The sequence below is a fragment of the Mesoplodon bidens genome (assembly GCF_964165515.1).
Source record: "Mesoplodon bidens genome assembly, chromosome: 6".
Classification (NCBI taxonomy): domain Eukaryota; kingdom Metazoa; phylum Chordata; class Mammalia; order Artiodactyla; family Ziphiidae; genus Mesoplodon; species Mesoplodon bidens.
The window spans coordinates 95,817,396-95,836,192 of record NC_138162.1 but is presented as its reverse complement, the minus strand read 5'-3'; the positions used below and the strand labels follow the sequence as shown (position 1 = coordinate 95,836,192).

Sequence of the window (18,797 nt, the reverse complement as noted above, 5' to 3'; positions counted from 1 at the left end):
ATCAGAACTTATTTTGACCCAGGAAGACTTAAGAATGGTGAGGTTTGATTGTGCAAAGCCAATTTAACAAGTGGCTCTGAGTTTTAATGAGGTGCCTAGTAGTCATTGCTACTTAGAGACACAGACAGAGAGCATGTGCACGTGAGAGACAGAGTGTGGGCACACGAGACAGAGAGAGGTGAGTGCGTGAGAGAGAGCACACAGACCAACTTCAAGTAGAGTGACTCTAACCATATATGTGACGTTTTATATTTTTAAGTGAATGTGTTTATTTGTATAATAAAAAATTATTTTTAAAAATCACTTTTAACCTATTGACAAACTGTGTTCTCACAGTCACAGATGCTGGCCCAAGCTTGAGCCTGATCTGGTTAGCTGGTGGGCAGCTAACAGAAAACATAGTGGGGAGTCAAAACATATGATATTTGCTGCACCTTCCAATATATGAAAGTGTGTGTGTGTCCATCTTGTCATCTAAGACCAGGCCCCCTCCAGTGATGCGTGTGCTGCTTGCGTCTACACTAGTTCATCTTTATGAAGCACAGCGTGGTCCAGCCGGCCCCAGGCACTGCGGCCAGAGGGATGGCTGAGCACGGGCTTTCTGTTCTGACCCACGGCAAGGTGCAGAAGAGCGTGTGCAGGGTGCTGTGGGTTACAGGTTAGAGGGAGACACAGGGGTGCCCACGTGTGTGCAGGTGTGCCCATGCGCCTGTGCCCATGCACTTGTGTGGGTATATGCTATGTGCACACATGTATGTACGTATGCACATGCATGTTGAGCGTGTGTGTGGTAGACTGCAGGTATAGGTTATGTCTGGAAGTTATTATCTCTGGAAGTTAAAGTTAAAAGACGTAAAACAGCAGTGACCTCCAGGGAGGAAAATTAACTGGCTTTTGCTGTATACCCTCTTGGATTTTCTGAATATTATAAAATGTGACTAAATATAGTCTACTTTAGAGAAATTACGATAAACAGGTAAAACTGTTTTTGAGAAGTATGGCCACTAGGTGAAGCACACTCATTCTTAGCCAGTCAGGAAGGAGATCTGTTTGCAGACAGAACGCCCACCCTAAACGCATCTGTTGATTCACATCTACGCAACGGGTCGAGCCTGTGTCACAACATCTTACCACAGCAGAGCATTTTCTAGGTCACAGGCTGTATCTCTTCAAAGTTCAACAAAAGGAGATTTCTTCATTCCTGTCCTAGAAATGGTTCAACCAAAAATTATGTTTTCAAAGTGTGTAGTGGTACATCAGGTGTGGAAAGCCTCTTCCTACAAAAAATGTATGCTGTTGAACTAATTTTTCGGTTTATCAGAAAATGGAGTGATGATGTAGCGGTTCTATTCTCCAAAGCAAACTTGAGCAGGTAGGAGAGAAGTAAACAGTAGGCAACCTATCTCAAAGTGATGGCCAGCCAACTGATGGCTTGAATTCAAACAGCCTGCTTTGAAGAATGTTTGGCTATTTTACTGATAAAGAAAGGATGTAACTATTAAATAGATTAAACAGACTATTTTGGTCTTTCCACACAAACAACCTGAAATAGTGGCTTGGGCAGGTGGCTCAGCTCTCCATGCTTATTCACAGAACAGACAGAAAAGGCTACATCCCCCATCTTCAGCTCACGGCTGAATTTTTAGGATACTGAGGACTTCCACTTAGACATGGAGAAGACACAGGATTCTTCATTCCAGTGGTCTGAGATGAAGCCAGGTACAAAGTGACCCCCACCAATCCATCAGTGACACTCTCTGGGAGACACACTAAAGGTCTCAAAGGTTCAGTACCAGAAGGGAGATAACCCTGGGGACGGATAATCCAAGCAGCAGAAGTCACAGCCAAGACCATGGCATGACTAGAGGCTGCAGCCACTGGCAGCCCCAGGACCACAGCATGTAGCACAGGTGCCTCCACTGGTCAGTGACTCCAGGGCTGAGGTCCAGCCCTCAGGTTCCCTGTGAGGCTGGGACTGATATATTCCAGACAGGATAAGAGCTGAACTAAACAAGCTCCATCCCTGCTGGCTCGGGGGGCACAGGAGGTTCTGGGTCTCCCTGGATATTTGTCCCCCACCTGTCCTGAGAAGCTGGAGTTCAGGGAGACTTTAACCCCTCTGGGAACAGATCTTTTTGCAACGTGGGGATGCTTCCAGCGCCCTCCCTGGAAGAATGTTTGCCCACACCAATCATTCATACCCGCGGGGTGGGCTAAGGGGAGGGCGGCAGGGCAGGGGGGCCCTGGGGAGGGCAGCACTCACAGGCCAGGGAGGTGGCGCTGGCCGGCAGCGCAGGGGTGAGGAGGTGCTGGTCGGCCTCGGGCTCCTCCAGCTCTGGCGGCCCAGCCTGAGAGTGGTAGGTCACCTGGACCTGCAGGGGTGTGGGTGCGCCCCTGGCCTTGTCAGGGCTGCCGGGGTCCCGCTGCTCCTGGGGCTGCAGCGCTGGCCAGATCCTCTTCCGCCGCCACTGGATCAATGCCACACGGTCACGGATGGACTTGGCCACAACCTTCACATCGCTCTCATGGAAAAATCCTGACTCAATCTGCAAAGGAAATCGCCGCGTCATTACTGGGATCAGCCCCACCCACATGCCCCACTACCAGACAACCCTGCCGTATGCACCGCCGCCTCCTGCTTGTGGGGTCTCTGGCCAAAGTCCCCTCCTCGGGTCCCTCACCCCCATCACCGAGCTCGTTCCTCTCATGGACACTCTCGTCATCCCGTAAGTAAATATCCTCCCACCATCGACTGTAGATCCACAGGGAGAGTGACCATCTAAACCTACACTGACCCGGCTCCTGGGTCGGCGACAACACAGCAGATGCTCGTAACCATGGGCTGGATGTGTGAGGGGAAAGGGAAGATCCTAATCTGCCTCTGGCAGGGCCAAAACTCAGAGTAGCCCCTCACTGGCTGGGCCCCAGGGCTTTCATGGAGCCCCTTGCTCAGGCTGGCCGAGGGCGGGAAAGAGGTCCTGGCCGCATCTGTGTGCTCAGGGACAGGGACAAGTAGCCTCAACCAGTCCTCAGTGCTGTCCTGGACATTCTCTGAGAAGTCACAGAGGCTGGGGGAAGGAGGCACATTTAGTAACAAGAGACCAGAAAAGTGTGTAGCCATGCCTAGCAAAATTCTGAACCCAGTTTTCCCAACGGAGCATTTGAGAGCATTTGTAAATGAATCAAGGATCTCCAGGAAACATCAGAGTGCCCTCTGAGAATATTTATGGCAAAACCACAAAACAGCGGAAGCCAGGTTCCTCACCGTCACTGTGGGATTCCCCACGTGAAACAGGAGAGAACCAGAGAACAAACCTCGTGGCGCTGGAATCATGTGAACTCACGGTTTTCAAAGTACAACACAAATAAATATGCCAGATGTAGATGTGAGTGTGTACATTTATGGTGCAGCATGTGCTTCTGAACTGAGTGGGCCCAGGGCAACGACCGGAGCTTGGCCACTGTGAGAGCGGGTTCAGGCTTGCAGGGAAAAGGGCGAGGGGAGCTGGACATCTCACTGTGTCTGAAATCAAGGACATGCTCAGAAAATGACAGACATGCAGGACAACATGGAAGCTAGCACCCAGGGCCTCCCACTGGCTGAATCTGGGGCATTCTGAGCACCAAAATAAACAGTGATGTATGATGGTTTGAAGGACGTGTCTACAGATGCACACAGGAGAAATGAAAGTGATCTGTGGTGGCAGAAGTGATGGGTTTGCTGCCAGCGTGAGGTTACACCAAGGGGGGTCACATACCTGCAGTCTCTGTCTCTCTGTCTCTCAGTCTCTCTCTCAGCCTCTGTCTCTCTGTGTCTCCCTCTGTCTCTGTCTCTCCCTCTGTGTCTCTGTCTCTCTCCCTCCTGTGGATCACCTGCTCCCATGAAGCCATGTCATGAGCTGCCCTTTGAATGTCCCACCTGGCTGGGAACTGAGTGTGCCACCACCAGTCAGGTGAGCAAGCACAGACACAAACCCTCGGCCCCAGTCAGCCCTGGCAGATGCACTGGCTACACCTCATGAGGGGCCCTGAGTCAGAAGCACCCGCTAAGCTACCCCCGGATGCCTGACCTCGGAGACTGCGCAAGACCGTAAGTGTGTACAGGCCTGTGTTGGGGGTAATTTGTTGGCAGCGATAGGTAACTCACCAATGGAGCATACAACCTACTGAATAAAAGAGAAACTGTGAGTGCACACAGATATAAATAAAAGGCAAGCCTGGTGAAAATAGAATATTTACGTAGTTTCAAGGTACCTGCCCACAAAATAGTTATTAATTATAACTGCACATGGAGACCCCTGGCAGAAACCCTCAACCACGTGACCTCAGGGAGTGTCCTTGGCGGGCTGACCGTGGTGAGCGAGCCTGATCTGCGCTCTTGCCATGAAGGCATCACTGGACACCTCGGACCCTGGGTGGGGCTGGGCTGCTCTCCCAGTTCTGACAGCTGAGGTGCCTGTTAGGAAAGTCCCTGTCTGTGGGACACAGACACGGGTCTGGCCAAAAGAAGTCACCTTGAACAGTTCTGTTCCACATTTGCAGCTTTGCTATAAGTTTGTGATTATTTCAAAAGACTCATTTCAGAAGACAACTCCATTTGACAGAATGAACTGTGCTGAAGTCCTGCAGACATCCACCCTGAGGCCCCCGCCAGGCTCAGCCCAGGACGGGGAGGTGTGAGCAGGGCTGGGCACGTGGCCAGGACTTGCTGAAGAGGCCAAGCCAGGGTTCAGCACCCACCCTCAGTGCCACCCCCACGTGGCTGACCTGACCAGAGGCCGCTGGAAAGAAAGCATCCCACAGACACGCTTGCCTGCCATGTCTATTTTCTGCCCATGACCCATTTTCCCTTCCATCTCCATTTTCACAGTCACCCCCCAGTGATCCTCTCCAAGGTGTTTCTTCTATTTTTTGCCAAACAGCAGAGACTTTGGCCACACTGGAACATCCTATTATCTGGGGGCTGTGTAGCAGAAGGGCTGGCACCACAAACACGAGAATCGCTGGGCTAGGCTACAAGTCCCCTCCCCTCCCACCCTGGGGGTCTACACGAGGGGTCACTTCCAGATCAAAGCCAGCCCAGGTCCCCAAAGAGCCCACCCTTCTCTGAGCCCTGGGGGCATCTTTGTTCTGATCCACATTCACACAGGCCTCCCCAATGCATCCCCCACCCACCACTGGCACCCTCCCCGCGCCCCCCGCAGGACCTGCTGGGGGGAAATTGTAGAGGGAGAAGAGAAAGCTATCCCATCGGCCTGCCTCCCACCCCCAGGTAGCCTCAGGAAGGCAGCCTCATCATCTTCACCACTCAACGCTCAATAAGCTCAGGTGTTAACAACAGGGCAGCCCAGACCAGGCGCCAAGCCCTAGAACTGGCAGTGCAGTGACACCCCGATGCTTTCAAAGCACTTCCTTTGTAAGGTTACCATCTGTTTATATAACCAACACTGGTGTTTCATTCGTAGTCATCTCCTCTTTAAATTACTTTAAGTTTTGAAGAAGTGTGTGTGTTGAGTTAAAGCTATCAGCAAGTGAACACCCAGCTGAGCAACCTGGGAGTCGTGCGCTCTGAAACTCTGCCCAGCTTGGGCTTCCTCGGGGTCCTAACACCTGGCCCAGGGACAGCCCAGGAGAGGCCCAGGCAGCTGCCATCAGGACCCCAGGGAGAAGGAGATCCCCAGACCCCAGGGTTGGCTCTGGTATTTACAGATGGGTGGGAAGGGGAGGGGAGTGGAGGGAAAGTTAGACCCTGGCCAACGGCTGCAGGACCAGCACTGACCTGCAAGGACCAGCCAGGAGCCAGGTCTAGCCAGGGTTCAGGAGCAGCAGCCAGTAACAACCGGGGCACTCACACAGGTGGAAGACCCCTCTGTGTGAATGTGGCCACTTTCGTCACAGGCACTCCAGGGCTCTGGGCTCATTCTGTTTCTTAAGCAGAGTGTTGGGTATGTGTTGTTTTTTTATTATTCCTTAACTGAACACAGTGATGCACCTTCTTCTGCAAGGATGGCATACGGCACAGAGGATGTTCCCCATGAAAAGGCGCTTTTAAAGGAGACAGAGGAGACGGAAGGGGGAGGCGCCAGGCCCAGGGCCTGCACTGTGAACTCTTGGAGACACCTCCCACCCGTGAGTCCAGTCAGGTGCCAGGGACTTGGTGAGGACCGGGCCGTGGCTACCGGCACAGGGGTGTACGCAAGGACCTGGGGGCTGGGCAGCATCTGTGCTGCGGCCAGGGGCCAAGGTATTTTCTATGTTGAGGCAGAGAAGGGATGAGTCCTCTCAGGAGGGTGGGCAGGTCCTGGGAAGGGGCCCAGGCCACGTTTGGGCACCACTGTCTTATAACTGAAGAGTGTCTGGAACAGAACCAAGAACGGAGCTGGAGCTGGAGGAGGTACCTGGTCCAGCTGAGACGCAGATGGCACCGGTTGTCTGGGTCCCAGGTGCCTCCAGGACATGTCACCATGTGGAAACTGTGTGCCCTGTCGTTCTCATGCCATCGCTATGCGATGCTCATGGGGGAACGAGAACACTGCTCGCCACCTGTGCTTCCTGAGGTGCCTGCACCTCGACAGACACACACCCTCAAGGTTGTCCAGGGACCCACCTCATCTCCATGCAGGCCTAGCCAACCCCCCCGAGGCCTCCCTCTGCTCCTCCTGCCCCCGGGACACCTGGAGCTGCTAGCCAGGTACCCCCAGTGCCCACGGCCCCTCCAGGACACTCTCCATATGCAACCCACCTTCCCGAACCTCAGCTCACAGGATACCAGCCTGCACACCACCTTGATCGGTACTTATGTTTGTGCTTTAAACTTCAGCAGAAAGCATGGAGAGACCACAGTGTCGCAGTATGGAAAAACAGAGATCCTGAATTATAGGACTGATGGACTGGTAATTCTTTTTTTTTTTTTAATTTTTTTAATGTGGAATCTAAAAAAATAATACAAATGAATCTATATACAAAACAGAAATAGACTCACAGACATAGGTTACCAAAGGGGAAAGGGAGGGGGAGGGACAAATTAGGACTATGGGATTAACAGACACAAACTACTATACTAAAATAGATAAGCTGGTAATCATCTTAATGCAACTCTCAACAAATATGTAGCAATTCAACAGTGCGCACTATGCAAGGTCATAGAAAGATCCTCCCAGAAGCACAGAGCTAAAGGATACTGTTAAATCCGATTACAGCAGAGGTGTCTGTTTCTAGGCCCAGGAGTGTGACCAGCAGCTGAGAAGGAGTCCTGACACGGGCTCCGTGCCATTAGCAAGGCGTCACACCTACCACACGGGCCATCAGGGGCACAGGCTGCTGTTCAGTAGAAGGCAGGGTCCTGACTGGCTGTGCACCTCCCACTCCTGTCCTGCCCTAACCTGCTGCAACCACCTAAACCAAGTTCCATGGACCCCTCACTTGACACATGCCCAGTCCCCTGAGTTCCCCTTGGTCCATGGCTCCCACACCTTAAATGGCATGGCCAGCCTCAATTTCCTTATCTGAGCAGAGCCTCACTGAGCAGTAGTGGTCAGCACAGCCTGGCCCCGCAGATATGCTCCCCACAGGAGCCTGCGCAGGCAGCCTCCCCTCCACCTCCTGTAGCCCACCTTCCAGGGCCATGCCGGGATCTTTCCCTATCAAATTACCAGTGGCATTTTTCACAGAACTAGAACAAAATAATTTAAAAATTTTTATGTAACCATGAAAGACTCCGAATAGCCAAAATAATCTTGAGAAAGGAGAACAGAGCTGGAGGAATCATGCTCCCTGACTTCAGACTATACTACAAAGCCACAGTAATCAAAACAGTATGGTACTGGCACAAAAACAGAGGCATAGATCAATAGAACTGGAAAGAAAGCCCAGAAATAGACCCATACACTTATGGTCAATTAATCTACCACAAAGGAGGCAAGTATATACATTTGAGAAAAGACAGTTTCTTCAATAATTAGTGCTTGGAAAACTGGACAGCTACATGTAAAAGAATGAAATTAGAACATTCTCTAACATCATATACAAAAATAAACTCAAAATGGATTAAAGACCGCAATGAAAGACTAGATATTATCAAACTCCTAGAGGAAAACATAGGCAGAACACTCCTTGACATAAATCACAGCAATATTTTTTTGGATTTGTCTCCTAGAGTAATGGAAATAAAAGCAAAAATAAACAAATGGAACCTAATTAAACTTAAAAGCTTCTGCACAGTGACGGAAACTATAAACAAAACAAAAAGACAACCTACAGAATGGGAGAAAATATTTGCAAATGATGCAACCAAAAAGGGATTAACTTCCCAAATATACAAACAGCTCATATAGCTCAATACCAAAAAAAACAAACAACCCAATCAAAAAAATGGGCAGAAGACCTAAGTAGACATTTCTCCAAAGAAGACATACAGATGGCCAACAGGTACATGAAAACATGTCCAACATAGCTAATTATTTGAGAAATGCAAATCAAAACTACAATGAGGTATGACCTCACACTTGTCAGAATGGCCATCAGCAAAATGTCTACAAATAATAAATGTTGGCAAGGGTGTGGAGAAAAGGGAACCCTCCTACACTGTTGGGGGGAATGTAAATTGGTGCAGCCACTGTGGAGAACAGTATGGAGGTTCCTTAAAAAATAGAGTTACCATATGATCCAGCAATCCCACTTCTAGGCATTAACCAGAAAAGACAAAAGCTCTATTTCAAAAAAAAAAAAATACATGCACCCCAATGTTCATAGCAGCACTATTTACAACAGCCAAGACATGGAAACAACCTAAATGTCCACTGACAACTGAACAGATAAAAACGATGTGACACTGTATATACATAAAGGAATATTACTTAAATAAAATAAAGGAATATTACTCAGCCATAAAAAAGAATGAAATGATGTCATTTGCAGCAACCTGGTTGGACCTAGAGATTATCATACTAAGTGAAGTAAAGTCAGAGAAAGACAAATATCATACAATATCACTTATATGTGGGATCTTAAAAAATGATACAAATGAACTTATTCACAAAACAGAAATAGACTCACAGACATAGAAAACAAACTTATGGTTACCAAAGAGGAAAGAGTTGGGAGGAGGATAAATTAGGAGTTTGGGATTAACAGATACACACTACTATATATAAAATAGATAAACAATAGGACCTACTGTATAGCACAGGGAACTATATTCAATACACTGTAATAACCTATATTAGAAAAGAATCTAAAAAAGAACACATACACACACACACACACACACACGTATACATGTACATACACACATACATAACTGAATCACTTTGCTGTACACCTGAATATTATAAATCAACTATACCTCAATTTTTAAAAATATATTTTATTGTATTGATTAAAAAAAAAAACCTACTGGGGTCCAGGGAATCCACTTGTAAAGACTCCATCGGCCATACCCTTGTGACTTACTACATTTTTGATAGATGTGCTATTTTCAGTGACGCATTTATTTTAAAAAAGAGAAAAAAAGGGCATGCATTTCTGTGGTTATGACAGGCACAGCCAAGCACTTACTCTCCTGCAACAAGCATGCATATTTTTACTCTTGCTTAGATTTTCCAGTAAAAATCAGTGTCTTATTTCTCAAGTATACTTCTTTCCCGCTGTGATACAAAACATCTCTATTCTCCTGCTCTCACCAGGCCCTCCAGACCACAATGCCCCACAGAAACAAAGTGAAATAAAGATCAAACCCAAAGGCCCACACCTGCACAAGGTTAGCAAGAATCTGGTCAAAACAGGGCTCTTCCTGATATGCTGAAGTCCCCAGGGATCTCTCCGACCAGTCCACGATATCCTTTCACTGCACCATTTCCAAGGTGATGTCCTACATCTGTGCAGCAGGGTGACTCAGACCTATGTTGTCCTTCACAGCTGCACTCGACCAACAGGGATCCTTGTTCCCAGAACTGCCCACCCACTGCAGGACCACGCTCCTTTTCTGACTTCATTCTAATCTTTGGAAACCACACACTTTCAAGGAACGCACCCAGATTTGCCAAGGAACAAGGACACATTACCATTTCCTGCGCCACGTCATCCGGCGTCTCCCTCTCCAGGTCAAAGGTGAATTCTATGGCCCCATTGTCCTTGGGCTTGCCCTTCAGTTTCTTGGGGTCCTCAACCCAGAGCCGCAGGGCGATGGTGGACTTCCTGCCGTGGTCCTCCTCAGCCAGCTCCACCCTCACACCTGTGTCCTCCGCGAAGAAGGCGTGGCTGAGCAGGTCCTTGATCTCGTACCTGGGGAGGGGATGGCTGTCAGGCAGGGCAAAGGCACACTTGCTGAGGGGGTCCTGGACACGGGGTGCAGGGGCCATGACCAGCCCTCTAGAAAGTCCTCTGACTGTACTACCCACTGGGCAGTCTCTGCCCTCGAGGGCAGCACAAAACAGTACATCTCCATTCCCTAACTCCCAGGGGAAGAGGAAAAACCTACTACTGAAGACGTCTAACTGCATAATACGTAAGCCTTCTTTTTTTCTCACATTATAAACATTAAACATCCCCACTTTTAAGAGACTTGGGTAATTCAGAAAAGAATGTTTAAATCAGGCTCTGCACTGTGTAGTCAAAGCCTGCTGAGGTGCTAGGGGGCTCTCAGTTGTCCAGGTAAAACTGAACTGGACCCAAAAGAGGCAGGCCCCCACCTCCCCAGCTCACCACCTGAGGGACCCTGGCCTCGAGGAAGCAGGGACATTTTCAGAGGCTCCTCAGCACGGTAATGGGGGGCGGGTGTTGCCATGCTAACCATTCTGCCTCCCAAATCCACATCCCTAAATGCTCATCTAGTTCCCGTCTCTGGCACAAACAGATCCCTGTTTTGTCCTGGGACGGGCTTCCTCCCAGCATCCTGTCTGTGGTCACCGTGGCCTTCGAGTTCCAGTGGCCCATCGCTGATTGCTGCTGAGGACAACACAACCCACATGCCACCCAGACAGCCCCCATGAATGAAAGGGGGAGAGTAGGGTGAGCAACCCTCAGGGAGGGTGACAAATGCCTGTGGGGACCCTGGGGAAAGTCAGGAGTTAGGGCCCCTGGGGGCGCAGAGGTCACAGCCCTGGGGGCTCTGTCTATCCTGGTCTGGGAGGTGGTCTCTGTACTTTTCTGATGTGATATACTTTTCAGAGTTTTTTAGTATTTTTGTTTAAAAAACAAAACACGATAACCTGCAGGGGGCAAGAGAGAAGGCCTGGGGATCAGGACAGGGCCCCTATATGAGAGATGACGGAAAAGGACAGTGATCAATGCTAGGCACAGAAATGGGGGAGAGGGCATGAGCTGGGTGTGCAAGGGCAGGGAGGGCACATGAGGGAGTGAGGGAGAGGTATGTGGGGAGAGGAGGAGAAGGAATGGGGAGGGTGGGGAATGGGCAGGAGAAGAAGGGCAGGGGGAGAAGGAAGAGAGAGGAGGAGGGAGGGAGATGGGAGAAGGGAGGAGATAGGGAAAGAAGGGGCAGAGGGGAGGAAGGAAGGAGAGAAAAGGGAGGGATGGAGGGATGGGCAAGGAGGGAGGGAAGGAAGGAAGGAGAGAGAGGAAGGAAGGAGAGAAAAGGGAGGGATGGAGGGATGGGCAAGGAGGGAGGGAAGGAAGGAAGGAGAGAGAGGAAGGAAGGAGAGAAAAGGGAGGGATGGAGGGATGGGCAAGGAGGGAGGGAAGGAAGGAAGGAGAGAGAGGAAGGAAGGAGAGAAAAGGGAGGGATGGAGGGATGGGCAAGGAGGGAGGGAAGGAAGGAAGGTAGGAAGGAGTGGGGAAGAGAGAGAGGAGGGAGGGAAGAAAGGAAGGAGAGAGAGGGAGGAAGGAGAGAAAAGGGAGGGATGGAGGGATGGGGAAGGAGGGAGGGAAGGAAGGAAGGAGAGAGAGGAAGGAAGGAGAGAAAAGGGAGGGATGGAGGGATGGGGAAGGAGGGAGGGAAGAAAGGAAGGAGAGAGAGAGGGAGGAAGGAGAGAAAAGGGAGGGATGGAGGGATGGGCAAGGAGGGAGGGAAGGAAGGAAGGTAGGAAGGAGTGGGGAAGAGAGAGAGGAGGGAGGGAAGAAAGGAAGGAGAGGGAGGAAGGAGAGAAAAGGGAGGGATGGAAGGATGGGGAAGGAGGGAGGGAAGGAAGGAAGGTAGGAAGGAGTGGGGAAGAGAGAGAGGAGGGAGGGAAGAAAGGAAGGAGAGAGAGAGGGAGGAAGGAAGGATTGGGGAGGAGAGGAGAGGGAGGAAGGGGGGAGGGAGGGAGGGAAAAAGGGAAAGAGGGAAGAGGGATGGGGGAGGGAGGAAGGCTCAGAACACACACCTAGCATCCCGGCTGACCAGCTGGGGAAGGAAGGGCCCTGAGCTGAGGTGGGAGCTGGTCTGGGGGGCATCTCGAGGGCTCTGACTTGAATGTGGGACTTTTGAGACGGGTCAGACAAACAGGTGCATGAAAGACGCAGCCTGGAGCTGAGAGGGAGGGCAGGATGAGACTCGCTGTGGAGCCCGGCATGGGGGTGTCCTCCAGGCTGGGGGGATGGATAGGCTTGCCGGGGACAACACAGACAAAAAGCAACAAGGGAAGAATGAGTCCCCAGCAGCGGCCACACTCCAGGCTGGGTGGGCGAGAAGCAGCCAGCCAAGGAGTTGGGGGCTCTAGGACAGTCCCCAAAGCCAGGGAGCATGCTCCAGGCAGCAGAGCTCGGGCAGGGACTGCCCACCAACCGCCCAGCAGGCTTCTTGGGACCTGGTATGCCTGTGGCCTGAAGTGGCCTATCTCCAATACTCTTCTTCTCTTGGGAAGCAATTTCAGCCAGAGCAACAGCCCAGATCCGATTCTGCCTGGGAACTCACCTTTCCTCCTTGTTTTTGCAGATACACTCCCCAATAATCTCCTTGATTTCAGGATCATGCACTTTCTCAAAGCTGGCCGGCTTGATGCCCTGAAGATGACATGAGGAGAGTCACCTAATACCAAATTGGGGTCTGTTTCTTGTGCACCTCACACTCACCCCAGCAGAAGAGAAGGCAGGAAGTGCATGAGCCTTGTTTGGGGTTGGGGTCGGGGGGGCTGTTTCAGTCTAAGTCCCCACTGAAGGGCTGTTGGGAGCAGTGAGGTCTGGGGAAGAGAAAGATTCAGGGGAGACTCAGAGTGGGGGCGGGGGAGGCGCACCTGCCCAAGGCCACCCACCGGCCAGCCAGGGCCTCCCATGCCAGCTGCCCAGAGGGTCTTGGAGGCTGGACAAGGAACCCTAAAGAGCGGGCCTTTCTTGCCACGGCCCCCTGGAGGGTGCAGAAGTCACTATGCGGTCACTGTTGCTGGCCCCACTGTGGTCACCAGCGGGGCTGACTTCCAAGGCCTGGTGGCTTGAGGGGGCTGCAAGCAAGCATCTGTGCCACAGAATTCCACAGCCAGCAGCCACATCAGATGACTTTCAGGCAGTGGGAGCAGGAGGTGGCTGAGCATTCATGCTGACCAGAGACCCAGCGGGTGCTAGGGGTGTGCAGCCAGAGGCATGGGGGCGGCAGAGTGTCAATCCCACAAGCAGATAGGATTCCAGGAGAAACAGGGGCTGGACTGCCGGGCTTATTTGCAGTCTGTTCAGGGTGGGGTTTGGGGGGAGGGGATCCTGGTTTTTAAACACTTTAAACACAGTGAGGGCTCAACCATCATGTTCTTCCTCCTTCAAAACGACTTTGCCTCCAAAGGTCTCGTCCTGGCTTGTTTTTTTAAAGCATACATTTTCCCACAGAAAGGAATGGGGGAGAGGGGAGGCGCAGCCCCAGCCGAGGGGCAGACCCGGGAGTGCAGTATCCCCAGCAGCTCCCACCACCTGGCTGGGGCCCCATGGTGCCCACCAAACCCCTGCCCACGACCCCTGGCCATAACCAATGGGGTCAGGTTGTGCCTGACATGCAGGGGAGTCTGTGCAGCAACAGACACAGCACCCTGGGTTTCAGAAGCAGACAAGGGGTCCCCCTAAGATGAGAACCCCGTGCCACTCCACTGAAGCCAACAGAAAAAGAAGTTTACCTATGCCAGAAAGAAAGGCCACAGTCCTACGGGGAGAATTATGGGCACCAAGACCCCAAGAGACCCCCACGGACGGGAGCAGATGCTGGAGGCTGGACCAGCGTGTGGGTGTAGCGTGAGGGCCCAGAGGACCCAGAGCACAAGGGTGTTATTGCAAACAGATGAAACACCAAGGATCAGGGAATGCACCTTTCATCTGATTTCCTCAAGGAGGCAAGGTGGAGCTGAGCCTAGCTTTAACCAAACCAACATGGGTCCACGTAGGAGCCGCGGGACCCTGACTAGTGTCCTGTCCCCCAGGGCCTAAATGGGGGGCCACAGGGCTGGTGGAAGAACCAGAGTGGCCGAGGAGCATGTGCCCAGGGGCCTCAGTCCCTGTCTCCCCAAGCCCAGCAGAAGGACCACCACCCCATCCACATGTGCAACCAGAACCAAGGTCAGCAGCTGCTCCACCTGCACCCTGGGCACCAGCACCCCTTCAAGGCCTGGCAATGCAGCCCTAACCTCCCCTGTCCCCCTGGAGGACCACTGCCCACAGCCGATGGGCCCACCTCTCCGGTCAGCACCACTGGGGAGCTGCACACCTATCTGTGGGTCTCTGACCCATGCCCACAAGTGCTGCCAACCAAGGATTCTCTCTTCCCACCTTGCACCCTCAGCGGCACACAGGAGGGGCTCAAAGTAAATAAATGACCAATAGATGACTTAGAATTAAGAACCAAAGGACAGAAGCAAGCTGCAACCTGCGGGAAGGGCTCAAGGTGGAGGGCGGGATAAGGGCGGGCGCTCCGGAGTGGCGAGAACCATGGTTCCTCATGCTTCTGCAGAAGTGAGGAGGCTGCATCGGGGGCGGGGGCGAGGCAACCAGCACTCGGGTGGTGGGGCCTTGGGGCCACAGGTGCAGATGGACAGTGAGCTACCAGGGCCCAGAAAAGCCACAGCCCCAGCTGCCCTGCCCTGGATGCTCCCCTTGCATTCCCCACCCAGCGGGACAGCCACAGGGAGGAGAACGGGTTGCTGTTTTCACAACTGAAACCATCCAGTTAAAGCCTAGGGACATGCCAGAAGATGGGAAAGCCAGCAGCCCCCAGGTGGCACAGAGGAGGGGATATATGGACAGGCGGCCTGGGCACCTCCTGGAGAGACCCCTTCGGTGCTCCAGCCCCGCAGCGCTGCGTGAGGCCCCAGTGACAGCCTCCAGGATCCGCCCACGGCCCACATTACAACTGCTGCTACTCCACCGCAGCTCAGAGACCTGAGTTACCCGCTAAGCCTCTATTTCCCCATCTGTAAAATGGCTTCCTTCCCATCCTCACACAGCTTCTGTGAGGATTTTACAAAGCACACAGGGCCCAGCGCGGGACACACAGCCCATCACAGTGGCCGGTGGACTCACACAGGTGACCTTCCTGTAGATCTGGGCAGCGTTCTGGCACTCCGAGTAGGGGTACTCCGAGGTGGCCATCTCCAGCATACACATCCCGAAGGCGTAAACATCCACGGACTCATCGTAATGTTCCTCATACATCTCTGGCGCCATGAACTCGGGGGTACCTGTGCCCAGGAGCAAAAGATGCAGGGTCAGTGGTCACTGAGCCCAGGAGACCCTTGGGCCTCTCAGAGCCCCACGCCTCCTCCCCCATCCACAAGCCAGGGCTGGCCCTGCCCCCATGCTTCTTGTCATTGGTCCTGGAACTCAGGACTCAAACAGGATTCTGCTTTACTGACGGAAGTTCCCCAAAATTCCCCCTGGACCCTCCTGATTCCAGGTTGGATCAGTTCACAGCGCCATCCCCTGACCACAGAGCTGGGAGACCATTACTTCCCAGGAGACGGGGTTTGTGCCAGAAATGGCAGAGGTGCCTCTTTGAGGAGGCAGAAGCCTGAGCACACCCCTCCTGGCCACAGGCCCAGATGACCCCAAGCAGACAAAAACGTGTGGCCACCACAGAGCTCCTTAAACTGCAAAACCCCAGAAAGCCTCCCATGTCCCTAGACAAGCAGAGCACCGAGCAGCCCAGACGGTGATTATCTTCACTGAAGGTGGCTGCCTGGGGACAGCTGGGCAGGCGCCATTCACCTGGCAGGTACCAGCTAGGTGTTATGGTGAGAACTGCCCCTCCATTCTCAGCACAAGAGATTTTAAAATAACGCTTACTCTGAATTTTTAAGGCCATGAGAGACTCACATAGGCTGAGTAAAATAAGCCAAATATATGATGGCACATGCATGCTGACCATCCCGTATAAAATGATAAGCACAGACCAAAATGACTCATCTAGGAGGTGGGGTTACGGCTGATTTTTCCTCTAGTTACACTAGTCTGGCGTTTTTAATTTTCCTGTAACAAACATGTGCTTTAAAAGTCACAAACTCCTTTTATTAAAATAGGTCCAGTTGAGCATCTGTCAAGCTGAATGCAAAGAAAAGGGGTCATCAATTTCAATAAGGCTGCTTTTAATTTTCACTTCTCCATCTCTGTTGACTTTGGAAGATTCTCAAAATGTTCGTTTTTTTGAAAAGCAGATGCAAAACAGCACAAACTATTGGGTTAAAAAGCATGGCGGTTGTTGGGGGGCCTGGGATGCAGAGAGATTAAGGGTGATTTTAATTTTTTCTCCTTTACCTATAATTTCGATTTAAGATGTACTCTACGTTTAATTTAAAAAGTTAACGGTTTGGGTAAAAAATGGGAAAAACAAGAATCTATGTTATGATTTACATACACGCATAAAGAATTCTGGAAGATCCCATCAGAAATAATGATGAGTAGAGAGAAAACAGGAGTTCAAGGGACCTTGCACAAGGAATTTTTCATCCTTTTGGGCTTTTGAACCATATGACTGTACTGAAAATTTTTTGCACTTGGCTATATCCATCTATAGGGGAAGAGGGAGAAAGGAGCCTCAGGGCTGCTGGCAAGAAGCTGGGAGCTGAGCTGGCCTGGGGGGACCCCACTCACCTGGTCAGGATTCCCAATCACCCAGCTCAGTCTCTTCTGAGACCCTTGGGAACCAGGAATGCTGCTTTACAAGAAATACCCCAAGGCCCCCAGATGTCCTGGCTTTGGGGGGGGGGGGCGGTAGGGTGGGCAGTGCGTGTGTGTGGGCCCCAGCTCCAATCTGGGATGGTGGGGGATGCCAATTCTGCCCATGTGCTTGGGTCACAGACACTGAACCTTTTTCTCTTTCCTTACAATGTAGCCATTTAAATCTAAATGTTAAGAAGAATGTGTGTGTGCCAGCACACACACACACACACCTGTCTCTCCAGGGACCTCTGGGCACACCTCCTCAGCCCCACGGCCCTGCATCCCCCACGCCCCAGCCTCCATGGCTGTGAACACCTGCAGGAAGGACTGCGCCCACTTCACCTCCACCTACTCAGGACCCAGCACAAACGCAGGGAGAGCACACCATGACAGCATTAGATCCAAGTGGCCCTCAGGGACAAACCCCACAAGGGTCACGGGTAGCATCTGGGAGGCTGCCACCAAGATGTCTCACGTGGGCTGCGTCTTATCAGCACAAAACCTCTCTGACGGCTGCACCCAGAATGGGTCCACAGCATCAACCACCCCTCAGGTACCCTGGACACAGCATGGAGGGGAAAGCGTCATCCTGGGGGACCCCCCACCTGACCACAGACACCCCCCCACTCAGCTGAGGCCTCTTGCTGAGGCCAGGGCCTTGCTGTCCAGGGCCTATTTAGATGTGTTAATCGGCCCCCACTTACAATGAGTGTGGAGCCTCGTAGGCTCCGGCTGAGCAAAAGGTGGGGTGATCGGGGAGCCCCATGAAATCAGGCACCCTTTGTGGGGTTCACTGTGCCTCCTGGAAACACCCAGGCTTCATCTCACCCCAACAACTGGAAAGTCCATTTCCAAGAGGGAAAAGAGGCACCAAGGAAACCCCCACTTCCAAGGCCAAATCTGCAAAACCTGCCTGGAAACCTCCAGCAGCTCACAGGCCTGGGGGTGTGCCCCACAGCTAGACCCTCACCTGCTCCACCTATTTCACAGATCGGGAACTGAGGCCTGGGTCAACCCTTGCCCCACCACTCAGCTTCCCTGGTCAGCCGGAGGCCCCATGTCCACAAGGCACCCCCAGTGGCCACCCTGCCCCAGATGTCACATTCCAAACCCACTACCCTGCCAGAGAAGCTTCCAAATTCCCACCGGTTTCATTTTCCACAAACAGGTCAAGTTCTGTCTCCAACCGTACAGCAAAACCATGAACTCGCAAAGCCCTGAATCACCCTCTCGTTCTGCTTATGTGGGAAGAAGCCCTCGCATCATGGCACGCAGGAGAGCCTCTCCCAATCCCACCTGATCCAAGCTTCCAGAGCCACATCCTGGAGCCACCTGACCCTGCAGCACACTGGCATTTTCCGGACATCTTGAACCCCGTAAATGGCTGCCCCACAGTCCCTCCAAGCACTCTCTTTGTAAAGCCTGGAGGGGCTCCCATCGGGCCTGGTGGACACATAGTGCCCACTGTGTATCAGGACCACACCAGGACCCCACGCGGGGCTGGCACGAGCTGCAGACCATCTCCTCATGGCAACTACAGCAACAGAGCGGCTTCTCAGAGGAGGACAAGAAATGCAGAGGCAGGAGTGGCCAGCAAACTGCCATCCACATGGAATCCCTCAGCCCCCATGCCCCACACGCTCACTCCGTGCCCCAAAGTACCCCAAGGGCCCCTTTCTGTGGGCCTCAGGGCCTGGGGCACCCTACCCACCCCCCAGCCCACTGAAGCCAGCTCCAGC

General features: G+C 52.3%; 1 protein-coding gene across 7 annotated transcripts in view; it reads right to left on the bottom strand.

Moving 5' to 3' along the window:
• The window catches only part of WNK2 (WNK lysine deficient protein kinase 2), a 158,524-nt gene that overhangs the window by 98,331 nt on the left and 41,396 nt on the right, over positions 1 to 18,797 (bottom strand). For all 7 annotated transcript variants that reach the window (XM_081236994.1, XM_081236988.1, XM_081236991.1 and 4 more), the window contains exons 5-8: positions 15,424 to 15,581; positions 12,848 to 12,936; positions 10,062 to 10,281; positions 2,264 to 2,546 (exon numbers count right to left, since the gene is read on the bottom strand). In XM_081236994.1, coding sequence (XP_081093120.1) covers positions 2,264 to 2,546; positions 10,062 to 10,281; positions 12,848 to 12,936; positions 15,424 to 15,581 — 750 coding nt within the window. The remainder of the gene's footprint in view (positions 1 to 2,263; positions 2,547 to 10,061; positions 10,282 to 12,847; positions 12,937 to 15,423; positions 15,582 to 18,797) is intronic.